Source organism: Plecotus auritus (assembly GCF_963455305.1).
Source record: "Plecotus auritus genome assembly, chromosome: 13".
NCBI classification, from domain to species: Eukaryota; Metazoa; Chordata; class Mammalia; order Chiroptera; family Vespertilionidae; genus Plecotus; species Plecotus auritus.
In genome coordinates this window covers 5,086,059-5,100,580 of record NC_137779.1, presented here as the reverse complement: position 1 = coordinate 5,100,580, position 14,522 = coordinate 5,086,059, and the positions used below count along the sequence as shown (strand labels likewise).

Here is a 14,522-nt window from a genome sequence, read left to right as displayed (position 1 = left end):
GGGCAAGGTTCTGCCCCCGCTGGCCACCACGCAGCACAGCAAGCGGGGAGGGGCAGAGTGGCTCCTTCTGCCACTGCCCCGCCCCCCACCCGAGTGCGCCACTGCGACAGGACAGGGTCGGCCTGCTTCTCCCCGGGGCCTGTTTTCTAAGAGGCTCAAAGGCTCCATAAGCAACTTTTAAATCCTTGCTCAAGGAGGAGATTTTTCCCACTGATTTTTTTTTTCAGAGAGAGTAGAAGGGAGAGGGGAGGGAGAGAGAGAGAAACTTCGATGTGAGAGAGACACATCGGCTGGTTGTCTCCCGCACACTCCTCAACAGAGGATGGGGATCGAACCTGCAACTCAGGTACATGCTCTGGACCGGGAAATCGAACCCACAACCCTCTGGGGTGCAGCCAATGCTCTAACCACTGAGAAACCCAACCAGGGCTTCACAGCATTTTTTATTCATCTTCCCACTAGCCCTGGGTGGGAACAGATACAACCCCAGAGGAAAATGGAGACTCGGCAGGAAAGGAATGAGGCTCTCGCCCTAAGGCCAGGAGACTGACGCTACACCGCCGGCTCACTCACGTGGCTCCTATCCTGGGCTCTTTCGCAAGGACCCGCCATGCCACCTGCCAGCTCCCCAGACCCTTCCTCTATCGAGCTCCTCTCTCCTCTGGAACCGAGCCCGGGACAGAGGGAGGTCCTTCTTACACATTGTTATCTCTTCACTGAGTCCAACACAGTGTGAAAATAAAGCAGAGCGTGTACACCGAAGACTCAAAGCTATTCTCTACGGAATCCACCAATAAGCAGGTGACAGTCCTATAGTCTTATAGTCACGTACAACTTCGCCTTCAGATGAAGGCAGTGAACACAAGACCACACAGCTCTCCCCGGAGGGGCTGGGCCGGGCGAAGCTCACACGGTGAACTTGGATGGTTTTCATCTGCTCAGAAGCCAAACAAACTCGTCGTCTGAGATACCAAGAACCCAGCACTAATGCCGGGCCACTCCGTCAGGTGGAGTGAGCTGTCTCTCCGGGGCCTCCTTGAATAGCTGCCTGCAGTGCAGCCCCTGCCCCTGCCCACTCCCCAGGCCCCGCCGCTGGGCTAGCGAGGCTGGGACTGCGGGCCCCGGAGGGGGGCAGCGGGTTCGCGTACCGAGACGGGGGCTTCGCTGCTCGCGGTGGACGTCAGTGTGCTGTTGGTGACGGACTTCTTGGGCAGCTGTGGGCTGGCATCCGGCTTGGTCTCTATGCTGCTTTTGGACGAGCTGTCATTCACTTCATTCTCTTCTACGGGGATCTCCTCACAGTAGCTGAAAGGCACCACGAGCCATACTAACCTCAGGGACAAGCTATTCTAAGACCCAGACCTACCTACCCCTCCAGAACGGGGGCTTTCCTGCGTCTCTGCTTTGCATCTGATCCTCCTCCAACTACCCCCGCCCCACCAAGACCTCCCTGAACCTCCTTCCCACCTTATACCCCCAACCGCCAAGTAAACTTTCTGGCTCCAAACTCACCTTTTCTATGCTCCCTCCACAGGTTGATCCCTACTAAAGTAGGACCATTGTCTGTCTCGAACTCTCCCTCCCCTTTCGCTCCCCCCGCATCCCATCCCAACCTGACCATTTGCATCAAACCATGGGCTCTGAGCGTACACGTTCTTCCCCACACAGCGACGGGGACAGAGCTCAGACACGAGTGAGTGCCTTGGGGATACCGTGCAGAGCCCAGACAGCAGCTGGCCCACTTCCTGGCCCCGTGCACCTGCGGGGAACCTCCTGAGCTAAAGGTGGGTGCCCCTCTAGGGTCACCACAGACAGACCACATGCCTCGAAGAATGGAGACATCGTCGCCATGACATCGGACCCACACTTCACACGTGACCTCTGGGCGGGTCTGAGTGAGTCCTCGCATGCATTTAGAGACAACCAAGTAGACATCCCAGAAGTTCAGTGACAGCGCACTGAGGTCTCAGAGACCGTACCTGAGCCAGGTCTCCGGACCACACACCCAGGGCTCTCCTGGCTTCCCCTTCCTCAGCGCCTCTCATGACCGCCGCCTCCGCCTACTTCAAACCTCAAGCATGCTTGAGTCACTCTGCAGTCCCATCTTCCTTCACCACCAGCAGCATGCGACACAGTGACACCCCTTCTCCTCACAAGTTCCTTCCCTTGGCTTCCAGGACACGAAACTCCCGTGTCCCTCCCACCTCACTGAGCGTTCTCCCACGATTTCTGTAGCTGCTCCTTCCTTGGCGAGCATTCCCAGGCCCAGTTCTTGAACTCCTTCCTACACCCACTCGGTCACTTGGGCTTCAGCTGAGCTCAGGGCTGCCCACTGTGCTCCCAGGGGCTGTCCCTCGCCCAGACGCCCAGTGAACTCCGCATCACACACACAGACGCCTGCGTGACGCCTCCCCTTGGACAACAGTCATCTCAAACTCAAGTTGCCTGACACCAAGCTCCCGTTCTTCCCCCCAAAGTTGTGCTGCCCTGCTACTGTCCACCCCCATTTAGAGCAACCCTATCGTTCCAGTTGGTAAATCCAAGGAAAATGCGAAGCCACCTGTGGTTCCCTTTCGACCCAACAGCAAATCCTTCAACATCCTCTGGTTCTGCCTTCAAAACACACGCAGGAACTGACCACTCATCTCCATTCCCACTGCCACCTCCTGGTCCAAACACCATCACGTCTCATCTAAACGATCTCCTGCCCCAACAGCTCCCCTTTGCTCCATGTTCAACCCAGGAGCCAGAGGGGTCCTGTTGGAACGTGAAGCCACATGTTACCAACGATCTACTCCCAGCCTTCTCACCTCTCACCCGCTGACTAACAGACAGCATCACGTTGGCCCAAAGGCCCAAGAACCTGCCTGCTGACTCCCTGCCCCGGCCTCTTCCCATTTGCCCTTTGTCCAACCCGCCCAGAGCCAGTTCCTGCTCCCTCTGCCTGGGAGGGAGGCCTTCCCGAGGCAACGCCTGGTTCACCCCTCACTTCCTTCGGGGCTGTCCTTAGGTGCCATCCCCACCGCGGCCCTCACTGCCGTCCTCGCCCCTCGCGGAGAGGCTCCCTGGGCAGCCGCCGCCCTCTCTCACCCCATCGTGTTGAAGTCGTCATCCGGGGGCACGTAGTCCTCGTCGTCGCTGGTCAGGCCCAGCTCGCTCCCGTAGCACTGGTGGACGAAGTGCCAGAGCTCCTTGGGGCACAGGGGCTGCGGGGACAATGGGGAGACTGGTCCTGCCTTCCTGGGACCCTCCACACGGAGGCTCTGAGTGAGCTGCTTTCCGAGGGTAGGAACAGCCAAGCGCCGTTCCCCCCGGCTGAACCGAGAGCCATGCCTCCATGACCACCTCAGGCACCTCCCCGGCCTCCTCTCAGGATCTCAACAAGACCCCGACCGTTTGCCCAAGAAAATGTCTTTTATCAAAGCAGGGACTTGGCCTGTTCACACAACTCAGGTCCATGTGGGACCACAGCCCCATGAGGGTGGTCACTGTCCGCTCTTTGCTACTCTGCATGAGGCCCATCGTTATGCAGCATGAACTGGTGTCACCGTGGACCAGGGAGACACAGGGCTTCTGATCTGGACGTGGGGTCAGCAGCAGAGACCCTCTGAGCCAGCCTCACTGACGCTGCAGAATCTCCTTGCACTAACAGCGGCCAGGCAAACCCTGCTGGACCACATCCGAGAACCAGGCACGGCCTCAGAGGTGGCCCTGCAGGGCTGGGCAGCTCCCGTGGCCAGAAAGAAGCCAATGGAGGCTTCTCGGAGTTTCAGGGGCCTCAAAGGTCGCTGCACCTGACCCTCTCTTGACTACCTCGATACTTCAGTAGAACCAGTTTGCCCTCAGCCCCATGTATCAGTTCTCATTTTTCTATTTCCCTGAGTGTCTTCATTTCCTCCTCAAAAGCACTATCCTAAGAAAAGCTAGCGCTCATGAAGTTCAAAGATTTGGGAAAGCGGCAACAGATTTTCAAAGAACTAAGATCAGAGGTGGAGACCATGGATGCGTCTGGGGTGGGGAGGCGGGGGAGAAGGTGGTGGGCATAAGTGTATGAAAAAGGAGGGCAAGATCACTAAGAAAAACAGAAGCAGTCAATATCATTAAAATTACTCAGTTACTCAAACTAGCCAATCCTAAGTCTGCTTGGCCTGCCTACCCTGCCTGGCCCATCCTTCCTGGGAAAACCTCACAGGCTCCAGCCACGCTTCCCACGCTCTCTGCCTCCTGACCGACCTAGTGCTTCCCCATGTGGCCCTGCCTGGCGTGACGCGCCTCTGCTTCCAGAGGCAAACCTAAAGCATGTTTCCCACCAATGAGTGCTCTTCAACGCAGAGTTTAAGAAGCAGGAGCTGTGAGGATGCCTAAGCCAGGGGTCTAGAGACCTGCCCAGGACAACACAGGCAGGGCTCTCTTTAAGCCGCAGGGTAGAGGTGTGTGTGTGTGTGTGTGTGTGTGTATGGGGGTGGGGGTCTGTGCTGGCTCTCACAGTGCCCGAAGGAGGCGCTTCTCCTTTATCTGGGCCTCTTCCTCCTATCTCTGGCCTTATGTCTACCATTAATCCTGCCTGGGCCACATCTACCTCTCTGCCCCTTCTTAACATTTCACCTCCTCCATGCAGCCTTCCCTGACCAGCTCCACGGGACTCAGCTTGTCTGCCACTATTAGGACAAGCGTCATGGGGAGACCCTGTTCATGAGGCAGAAGGCTTACACAGTCATTTGTTTGGGACTTTAGTGAGCCACATGGATGACCTGTCTCATATAGAAATGACAGTAATTGTGAACGGAAAATTCCAACCTGCCTGTGGAGACTCAAACATGTTATCGCTTTACCATTACTGATGGCTAATAAAGGCAGAGATCTCAGACCAAATAAGTTGTAGGATTTATACAGGGCTGTATAGACTTTTGGGTTGGAACAAACTCTACATAATAAATCTACTTAATATTCTTTAGATAGTAGTAAGTTTGGGCTACCATCAAGGAAGGTACACTCATATATTTACTTATGTCACAGATAATCCTAATATATAAAAAACCAGGGGCCGTCACGACCGAAACAACTGGACGGACAACTGAACAGCAGGCTGCGTGGGGTGACTAGGCCCAGCAGGGGGGTTAGTGAGGGACAACCAAACGACTGAACAGCAGGCTGCGGGGGGTGACCAGGTTGGCAGGGGGGGCAGTAAGGGGCGACCAGGCCGGCGGGGGGGGGCAGTAAGGGGTGACCAGGCTGGCAGAGGGGGGGCAGTTAGGGGCAATCAGGCCGGCAGGTAGAGGCAGTTAAGGGTGATCAGGCTGGCAAGGGGGGAAGTTAGGGGCAATCAGGCAGGCAGGCAGGTGAGCATTTAGGAGCCAGTAGTCCCAGACTGTGAGAGGGTGCAGACTGGGTTGAGGGGACCCCAACCGTGCACAAATTTTGTGCACTGTGCACCGGGCCTCTAGTATAATTATAATACATATTTTTTTCTCGTGTCTCCTTCTCTGGTTTGGAGGCTGTTTTTTAGCACCTCACGGCACGTTTAGGGGAGTTCTCGAAGGGCTGCAACCATGACATCTCCTTCATCTATGTGTCTCCACTGTGTCCTTCAAACACTCTAGCAGTCAACTGTGCTGTACTAACTATTTCTCTCGTTTCTATATTTCTGATGCTCTGGTGTCTGAGGCCTTGCTGACTGGGGCACCTGCCCCTCCAAGGGTCAGCTAATTCCTGGAGCTAGAAACCTTGCCTAAGAGCACACCTTTCATGTGTAACAAGCCAATCCAAAGCCCGTACCCCCACCAACTTCTTTATCTAGCTCTTATGCTCAACACCTATATTTCCCTGCCCTCATTACCCCAGGGACATATACCAGGCAACTAGAGGCAGTCTCTATACCTTGATGCCCTACTCAATTGTTCAAACTAGCCAATCCTAAGTGTGCTTGGCTTGCCTAGCCCGAGCCTCACCCATTCCTTCCTGGGAAAACCTCATAGGCTCTGCCATGCTTCCCAGGCTCAGCCTCCCAACTGACCCTGTGCTTTCCCAGTGGCCCCGTGAAGCCTGACGGGCTTCTGCTCCAGGGGCAGACGTGTACTGGTAAGTATAAAACTCATAGAGTCACTTCCATGTGTCTGTGCCTTATCACACCCAACATGAACAAATCCTGGTACGCTTAAAACAGGGGCTGGAAGTGCTGAAGCCTGGAGGGCCCTGGCCAGGCAGCAGGCGGGCTGGCCGGCTGCCTGGGAAGCGGGCGACTTCCAGGACTCAGGTGACACCACCTGTGAGAACGTCTGGAGGACTTCCCGGACCACGAGGAAACCTGGGCCTCTGGGAGCTGCCAGCGCCCCAGTAAAGAGCAGCCCCTCCACAGGGCCATGCCGAGGGGAAGGATATGCTAGTTGGATCGGGTCCTCCTCGGGCTCAGGGTGGAGCTGGGTAGTGCTTACCTTCTCGAGGAGCGCGTTCTGCCACAGCCGGAACATCATCATGTACGTCCTGTCCCGGGCCCCGAACGAAGTGAAAAAGTGCTGATTACAAGAGAAAATGGCAAACATGTCAGTTCAGATTTACAATACAATAGGGATGAAGACAGGCTGCTCCTTCCTTGTAAAAGAGCCACGATTCCAGCCTCAAATACAGCTCTCAGGCCCGTGATCCCGGCAAGGTGCTCAGTGATGCACAGCACAGGGGTGCCTGGGATCGGCCCCCACGGTCACCGAGGCCTTCCGGTTACCCGCCCTCCTCACCTCCCCCTTCCTGTTCGAAGCTCTCATCTCCATGGAAAACTTGCTTTCCTTACTGGCTGGAACTGGGTGAGGGGGAGCTGTGAACTAGCCTAAAGGGGAAGAGAAGACAACCCCCTCCCCCTTGCATTCAGTCATTCAACAGGGCATTTAGGGTTAGCATGTGCTCGGCACCATCCCACATGCTTGGGGAACAGCAGCAAACAAAACGGGGAGACAGACCCCTTCTCTCATGGAGCTTATGCATCAGCGGGACCCTTTATAACATGCAGGAAGCCAGACAAAACCAGATTTGTCTAAACACGTTCTAGGTGCCTCACAGATGTTGCTTTATTTACACCATACAAAAGCCTTGGGAAATAAACATAAGTGCTAATCCTATCTAATAAAGAGGGAATATGCAAGTTGACCATCACGCTGTCACAAAGATGGCGGCGCCCATAGCCACAAGATGGTGGTGTCCAGTCCCCTCAGCCCCGCCGGAGTCCCCTAGTCCTTTCAGCCCTGCTGGGGGGGTCGCAGGCATACGGTGCGGCCGGACCCGCCCTCAGGAGGGTCTGGCCGCTCCTTGCGCCTGCCGCCGAAGTCCCACAATCCTTTCAGCCCAGCAGGGAGCGGAGGGGGGGCAGCAGGCACACGATGTGGCCAGACCTGCCCTCAGCCCCCCAGCACTGGCCCGAGGCGCAGGCAAGCCTCGGATGGCGGCTGCCCAGCCTCCCTGGGCTGCCCAAGGCTCAGTAATCAGGGCCGGCTGAGGCTTGCGCTGCTGGCAGTGGCAGCAGCAGAGTTGTGATGGGGGCGTCACCTTCCCCTGATCGCTGGGTCGCCTCCCACCCCTGACAGTTCCCGGACTGTGAGAGGGGGCAGGCCAGGCTGAGGGATGTCCCCGCCTCCAGTGCATGAATTTTCATGCACCGGGCCTCTAGTCTATGTATATAAATGGCTAAGCGACTGTCCGACCGCTAGCTATGATGCACAATGACCACCAGGTGGCAGATACTCCAATGGGTAGCTATAATGTGCACTGACCACCAGGGGCCAGACGCTCAACACAGGAGCTGCTGAGCTGTGGTGACTTGGCAGCGGTGGTTCTCGGGTGACGCACCCGGAACCAGAGAGGAGGGAGCCCGATTCTGGGGTACGTCACCCAAGAACTGCCCTCTTGCAATGTGGGACCCCTTGGGGGATGTCGGAGAGCTGGTTTCATCCCGATCCCCACAGGCCAGGCCGAGGGACCCCATGTGCCGGAGGGACTCGCTCACTCCGCAGACTCCCTTCGAGCTGCGGCACCTCCCCAGGTGCGGCTGGGGAGGGACTATGGGAGGCTGGCTCCAGGGCGTGTCCGGCCCGTCTCACCCAGTCCTGCCCCGCCAGCCACCTTCTAATTAATTTCCTTTCAATGTGTACGAATCTGTGCACCGGGGCACTGGCACCTAATAGAGAACCGCTATAATCACAAGGCTGACTTGTGCCAGAAACAGATTTCACACCAACAACTACCTGACCCTGTCGTTCCTGTCACTGAGCTGCCCAAGTCCAAGGGCACAGTCAGCCTCGTGATGGGCAGGAACCGAGCCCACACCCCGCCCCGAAGGCAGTAGTCATGATCCTAGTACTCTCTCTGCCCTAAGTTTTATCTTCCACGTTTCCCCAAACCCACAGGAACAATTCATTTCCTACAGACTCCTCACCCTCTCCGTGAGCACTGCTGATACACAACGACAGCTTACATTTGCATTATGCTTTACAGTTTAGTGTTTTCAAATGGGTGATGCCTTTTCAAGACTCTGTATCTAAAACGGTCCTGCCGGCCCCATTTACACCTGAGAAACTGAGCCTGGAGGGTTACATCATCTGCCTGCGGTCGCAGCACTCGAATTCAGGCTTCCCAGCCCCAAGGCCAGTGTTCTGGGCCCCCTTCCTCAGCCTCCCAAACGCCCTGCCCGCCATGGAGGCAGTTCTGAAACCTGCATCACTCTCCCGTCACACCCCAACCCTGCAGCCTCCCCATCAATGCAACGGAAGGGCAGAAATACAGAAGTTGGGGGGCTGGGGCTTACGGGAGGGGGGTTAAGTCCAAGGTGAGACCCCACTTACCTTTTCTGAGTCAGTGCAAACTTGGATGGCGTTGGGGATGAGGCGAGCTGTCTTTTCCTTTGTCATGGAGCAGATGTCTTTTAAACGGACAGTCAGCTGGCATTCCCACAGGGACAGGCAATGGATGACAAGCAAAGAGGCATTAAGACAGCCAAAGGGTGTTCACCCAGCAACAGTTCAGACAGAAGAAACGATCCGGCTACCTGTTCCTAACCCTCCTAAGAGATCATCTGGCACAGCCCGTGTCCAAAGAGGCCACGTAGCGAGGTGGGGCCACGCCTTGCCCAGAGCCCCAGGGGCCTGGACTCTCGGTCCAGGGAGCTCCCCTTCTCCTGACATATGTGCCGGTGCCAGCACACTGCCACTCACAGCCACAGAGCAGTGGCACCACGGAGACCATACAAGTCAGCTAGTTTACCTTTTCCCATTTTATTTTACACGTGAGGGGGGAGAGGCAAAGGAAGAACAAAGGGCTCGCCTAAAGCCACACAGCTAATTAGCAGCGGAATCCAGAAAGAGCGCAAGCCAGTCTGGGTCCCAAGGCCAAAGCCCCTTTTACGCCACTCGTCTGCCTTTGCAACAACTACTGCCAAAGATCTGCTTTTGGCAAATCCTCTCAACACTCTCAAGAGGGTAGGAGGGCAGAGATCTGGCCTTGAAGACTCAGGCACGCGCTTTGCTAACTGCACACGGCGGGGCGGTGCAGAGGGACGAGTGGGGGCAGCGTGCTGGGCCCTGCCAAGGGGACCGCCCCAGGGAGCAGGCCAGTCTTTACCAGCGTTTCCCAGCGGAAGATGTTGCTGTAGAAGCAGATCCAGTTTTCCGAGAGGTAGAGTCGGCCCTGAAGAAGAATGTCTCTTTGGAGTGCACAGGAGTAATCTGCGGGAGGGAGGGCGGGGCTCAGAGGCAGAAGCACTTCCTACAGCCAGTGGGAATCGGCATGCCCGCCCGCCCCTGCCCCTGCACCAGGGGTGAGGGGGGCCCACCTGCCTATCACTGACTAGGTTTGAACTAGTGCCAGGGAGTCCCCAGCCTCTCATCCTCGGGCAGTCGAAGGATGTGAAACACCACTGCCTGCAGGCAGAGGAATGGCTGACATAGGAGAGGTGGTAGAAAGGCCTATAAAATCACCGAATGCCCCTCTCCAACCCACAATTACCCCCCTTCACCGCCGACCCATCTGCGGAGGTGAGGGTGGGAGTGACTCTCCCAGGTCGGCTCTCTCTGAGGCACCACACACGCCGGGCTCGGCCCGGAGCCAACCTGGGGCCAGGGCTCTGGACAGCCCTCTCCCTGTTCCCAGACAGACTTTCTCACTGGAGTTGGCTCTTACTTGGGAATCTCTAGACAGAAGCAGCCCGTGTGAGGTCCCAGAGCTCCCAGACTTCCTTCCTGGCCCCCTCAACCGCCCCCCACCAGTCACCCGCTCACCCACAATGAGGCGCTCCGAGTCTGGAAGTTGCTTAAAGAGCTTTCTGAAGTCTTCATTTCTCTGCTTGTAAGTGGGGCTTAACACCTGCACGACAACGGCCGAGGTCAGGGGGTGCTCCCAGCTCTGTGGGGTGGGGAGGAAGGGGTGGGAGGAGCACCTGCTGGCGTGTTCTAAAGGCACAGCGGGCTCTGCTGTCCCGCAGGCCCCGGCAGCCAGGGCAGGCAGAGGGGCGTGGCGTGGCGTGGCGTGGGAACGTCGCGGTGGAGAGAACGATGCTGTGAGAGGCTCTGTGTCCAGTGTCCGTCCATGAGAAAAAGTCAGATGTCCTGAGCAGGCCCACATTACAGCCAGAAGACACAGGAGGAGGGCCGCCCCAGGGAGCTCCCGGGAGGGACCCCCGTCCGCTATTGCTGCTCTGCCTCAGCCAGCAGGAAGCAAGAGCCCAGGGGGTCCCCGTCCCCAGCAGGACTCAGAGTACCAGGTGCCCATCTCCCGCCTCAGCAGAAGCTGCCGCGACTAACAGTGGGCACTTGCTGTGTGTGACGTTCATGATTGGAAAAACATCATAAAACGTAAGACCAGCACAGCCTCATATGCCAATGTTATCTCAGGGGGAGTCGCACCTTTACAGACTATTAACAAAACCACCCACAGAACTAGTAGCTACTAGAATAAGCACACAGCAGAGAATTCAGAAGTAATTAGAAGCAACTGGAGGCACCTGAGCTCATCCCGCACCGTCCTTCACAAGATCATCGCACCCAGCACTTATGTCACCCACGAGGAAGCTACGGCCAGAGAGCGGCTCCCCATCCGCGGCCCCCAGCTGGTCAGTGCAGATCTCTCGATTCCTGGGCCAGCGCTCACCTCCTCCCACCACCTGTGCCTCCAGCTGCCCCTGTGCCCACCTAGGTTTTCGGGTGCCTCAGTGCAGACTCATACCCATAAACTGCCCTAGCAAATCCTCCCTGGAGGTACCATGAGCCCGCTGAATACACGAAAACCCTGCTCCAAGCTCACGATCTTACAAAAGAAAAAGAAATGTGCGCTGGAGATCAAAGGCACCAACAACAAGCGCCCGGTGCAGGGAGCCAGGCATGGCAGGGGGAGCGGGGCACGCCGCGGCCCGACCACAGTCAGAGGCTCCCTGGCCGCCTGAGCCGGGCCGAGCGGCTCCTGTGCCGGGGGAACAGCACACTCCAGGGAGCAGAGAGAGAATGGACGCGTGGCTGCAGCTCAGAGAGGTTTTCCAGGAGAGAGGACCGGGTGCTGTCCACAGCTCGGCCTCGTTCGCATGGATTTTAAGCTGTTGTCTGTCTTGCTTAGAACATGAGCTGCCCTGGTCCGAGCGGACACCCTGCTACCCACCGCTCAGCAGTCGAGTCCCAAACGGAAAACCACCTGCGGGGGCTTGAACCACGTGTCGGGGCCCCTGGGAGTGAGTGCCTGGAAGCAGCACTCCACGCCTTCGAGGCTGGACAAGACCCCAGAACACACACGCCTCGGCCCAGACGTGACTCCGAACAGATGCTGAGGCATCCAATCCCAACGGCCTCTGGCTGCACCGAGCAGAGTCCACACCGGACACCTTGCTGACTACCACCAAGTTCCTCATCATGTGCACGTGACCTCCAGAGCCCAATTAGCTAACGCGTGATGAGCTGTGTCCACACGCCAAGCACTGTGGAGAAGCTCCACCTACAGCACTTCGCTTGCCCGCGGGGTGTTTATTACGCCGTTTTACACGTGAGGAAGCTGAGGCACAAAGAAGTGAAGCCACTTGCCCAAAGAATGTGGTCACTGAGTGGGCGTGTGGCCTGAGTCCCGGCAGCTGGACCCACACTGCCATCGGAGCCCTCACCCCGCCTGGCCTCGGGGTCGCGTGCTGTGGGAAACAGCAGAGATGCCCATCAGAACTCCCTCGTGGGGATGAGATGTCCACCTACTCTGTGCTGCCCAACAGCCTTCCATGCCCGCAGGCAGGTCGTCTTAGGGGGGAGGGGTAGATGATCTAACCAGTGGTCGGCAAACTCATTAGTCAACGGAGCCAAATATCAACAGTACAAAGATTGAGATTTCTTTTGAGAGCCAAATTTTTAAAACTTAAACTTCTTCTAATGCCACTTCCTCAAGATAGACTCGCCCAGGCCGTGGTATTTTGTGGAAGAGCCACACTCAAGGGGCCAAAGAGCCGCATGTGGCTCGTGGGCCGCAGTTTGCCGACCACTGATCTAACCCAACCCTCCTATTACCGCTGAGGAAACCAAGACCCGGACTGGCCTCCTGCTCTCCCGCACAGCTCTGCACCAGCATGGAACTTCACAGGTGAGAGGTGGTCAGCACAGTCGCTGGGGCGGGCGGACGGGCTGACAGGCGGACAGTCCAGCCTCCCAGGCCGAGTCCATTTCAGCAGCTCAGCTCCCACTGTGTGGCGAGCCTCCTTGTTAAGGGTAACCCAGGGGCTATGGTTTTGCAAGATGAAAAGCTTTGGAAATTGGTCGCACACGTGGATGTACTTAACACCCCTGAAGTGTGCGCTCAGAAGCACATAAGGTGGGGTATGTTCAGTGTATTGCAGCACAGCCCCAACATCAGCCCAGGACGAGCCTAGCAGGCGGCCCCGGCCCTCAGGTGGAACTGGACATGGCGTCCTGGAGCCGCAAGTCCTCCTGATGCTCCTTCACATGGACCTGTCGTCCTGGCTGCTCTCGAGCCCAGTGGGAGCTCCGCCGGGAGGGGTGCGGGGAGGCTGCCAGTCCCCGCTCCTCGCCTGGGCGCGGAGCTGGGGAAGGAGGCCTCACCCAGCCTGACTCAGGGCCCGGGCCCCAAGGGCCGGCTTGCACAGGAGCTCCCTCACCAGGCTTCCAAGTAACGTCCGATTCTGCCGCTGCAGGCTGGATGTGGGCCAGCCCTCGCCGCCTCGAACCTCAAGCGCAGATGCGTCCTGCCACCGGCCACATAGGCCCTTCGCCATAGGCCGGAGACCACGCCCCTCCCCCATGCCCGCGCTCTGAAAGCCAGCTCCTCAAGGGCAAGGCACATTTTGGTTCTAGGCTGTCAGACCTGGAGTCCTTGGGGAGCATGGCTGAGCGGGAGTGACGGGCGCGGCAGAACCGCCACAGACATAGAGAAAGGGGGTTGCACACTCACGGCCGGGACTTCCTCAGATCCACGCCAGCCACAAAGTTCCGCGTCGGCAGGCCCCTCCGTCACCTTCAGCAGGTGCCACCGCGAGGGCTGGTGGCCCTGCTCCAGCAGGAGGCTCCAGAGGACCCCAGATTCCGTCAAAGATTCCATTGCTCCCCAAGGCTACCCTCTCCGTGGAGCCCAGTGGCGTGAGCTCCGAGTCCCCACGGATGAACACAGCTGGGCCCACCGGGCCGAATGCAGACGAGTGGCCTCTGGTTCCGCGTCCCTGACTGGCCTCCTGGCCTCTCCAGGGCTCCGCTCCCAGCACTAACTTCACAAGGAGGGTGTGGTCAGCACGCTTCTCGGGACAGGCCTGCTGGCTAGTGGCCCATGGCCGGCGGCCAGAGGGGATGTCGTGGAGCCCCGCGCCTGGTCCGCGGCACAGCCACTCCCAGGTGCCAGCCGAGGCCGGCAGCGGCCGCCGACACGGCAGGTGCACGGAGCAGCCGAGGGCTGCACGCAGGCCCCGGGAGACAGCCAACGGCACAGGCAGAGGGTGCCCCCGCTGGGCGCAGAGGCCAGCCCCGGCACTCACAGACAGCAGTGGCTCACGCTGCTCTGCTCCAGGGCAAGCACTGATGCCCCGCTCGCCGCCCGCCCGTCTGCCCCGCGCACAGCACAGCCCTCAGTGTGCACTCTGCTTGGGGCGACACCGTGACTCACGGCCCCCACCCAGGCGGAGCGGCCACCGAGGGCTGTGGCCACAGCGCCGCCCCCACCCCACACACCCCTTCCCTCCCGGCTGCACTCCTCGGGGCTGACAGCAAACAACTTCTTTGTTAGACTCGCTGGTGGCCGGAGGGAGGGGGGGAGGCAGGACCGTGGCGGGCAGGGCCAGAGCCTACACATGCTTCCAGTGACAGGCCTGGTGATGGCACTGGCCAACGTCCTCCAGTAACCCCGCGCCTGGCCTGCCCGCAGATGTTTCCTGTGATGGAAAGCAGCCGCCAGGCGCCAAGTGGGGGAGGGGTGAGGAGGTGCCGGGCAGGGCTGTGGTGATGAAACCCAAGACTCAGACCAGGGACTACTTGGAGGCACCGCTCCCCTCACTGACCCACCGTGTCCTCCGTTCCCTG

The 14,522-nt window shown here is 58.3% G+C and overlaps 1 protein-coding gene across 14 annotated transcripts in view; it reads right to left on the bottom strand.

The window, feature by feature from the left end:
• Positions 1-14,522, bottom strand: part of GRAMD1B (GRAM domain containing 1B) — a 255,635-nt gene that overhangs the window by 19,857 nt on the left and 221,256 nt on the right. For 11 of the 14 annotated variants that reach the window (XM_080650482.1, XM_080650488.1, XM_080650489.1 and 8 more), the window contains 6 exons: positions 10,257-10,380; positions 9,601-9,704; positions 8,826-8,921; positions 6,432-6,512; positions 3,091-3,206; positions 1,149-1,305 (listed from right to left, as the gene is read on the bottom strand). In XM_080650482.1, the coding sequence (XP_080506608.1) occupies positions 1,149-1,305; positions 3,091-3,206; positions 6,432-6,512; positions 8,826-8,921; positions 9,601-9,704; positions 10,257-10,380 (678 nt within the window). Of the gene's footprint in view, positions 1-1,148; positions 1,306-3,090; positions 3,207-6,431; positions 6,513-8,825; positions 8,922-9,600; positions 9,705-10,256; positions 10,381-13,407; positions 13,830-14,522 lie in introns of those variants that run through there. The other 3 variants (XM_080650490.1, XM_080650492.1, XM_080650487.1) reach the window with 2 other exon arrangements.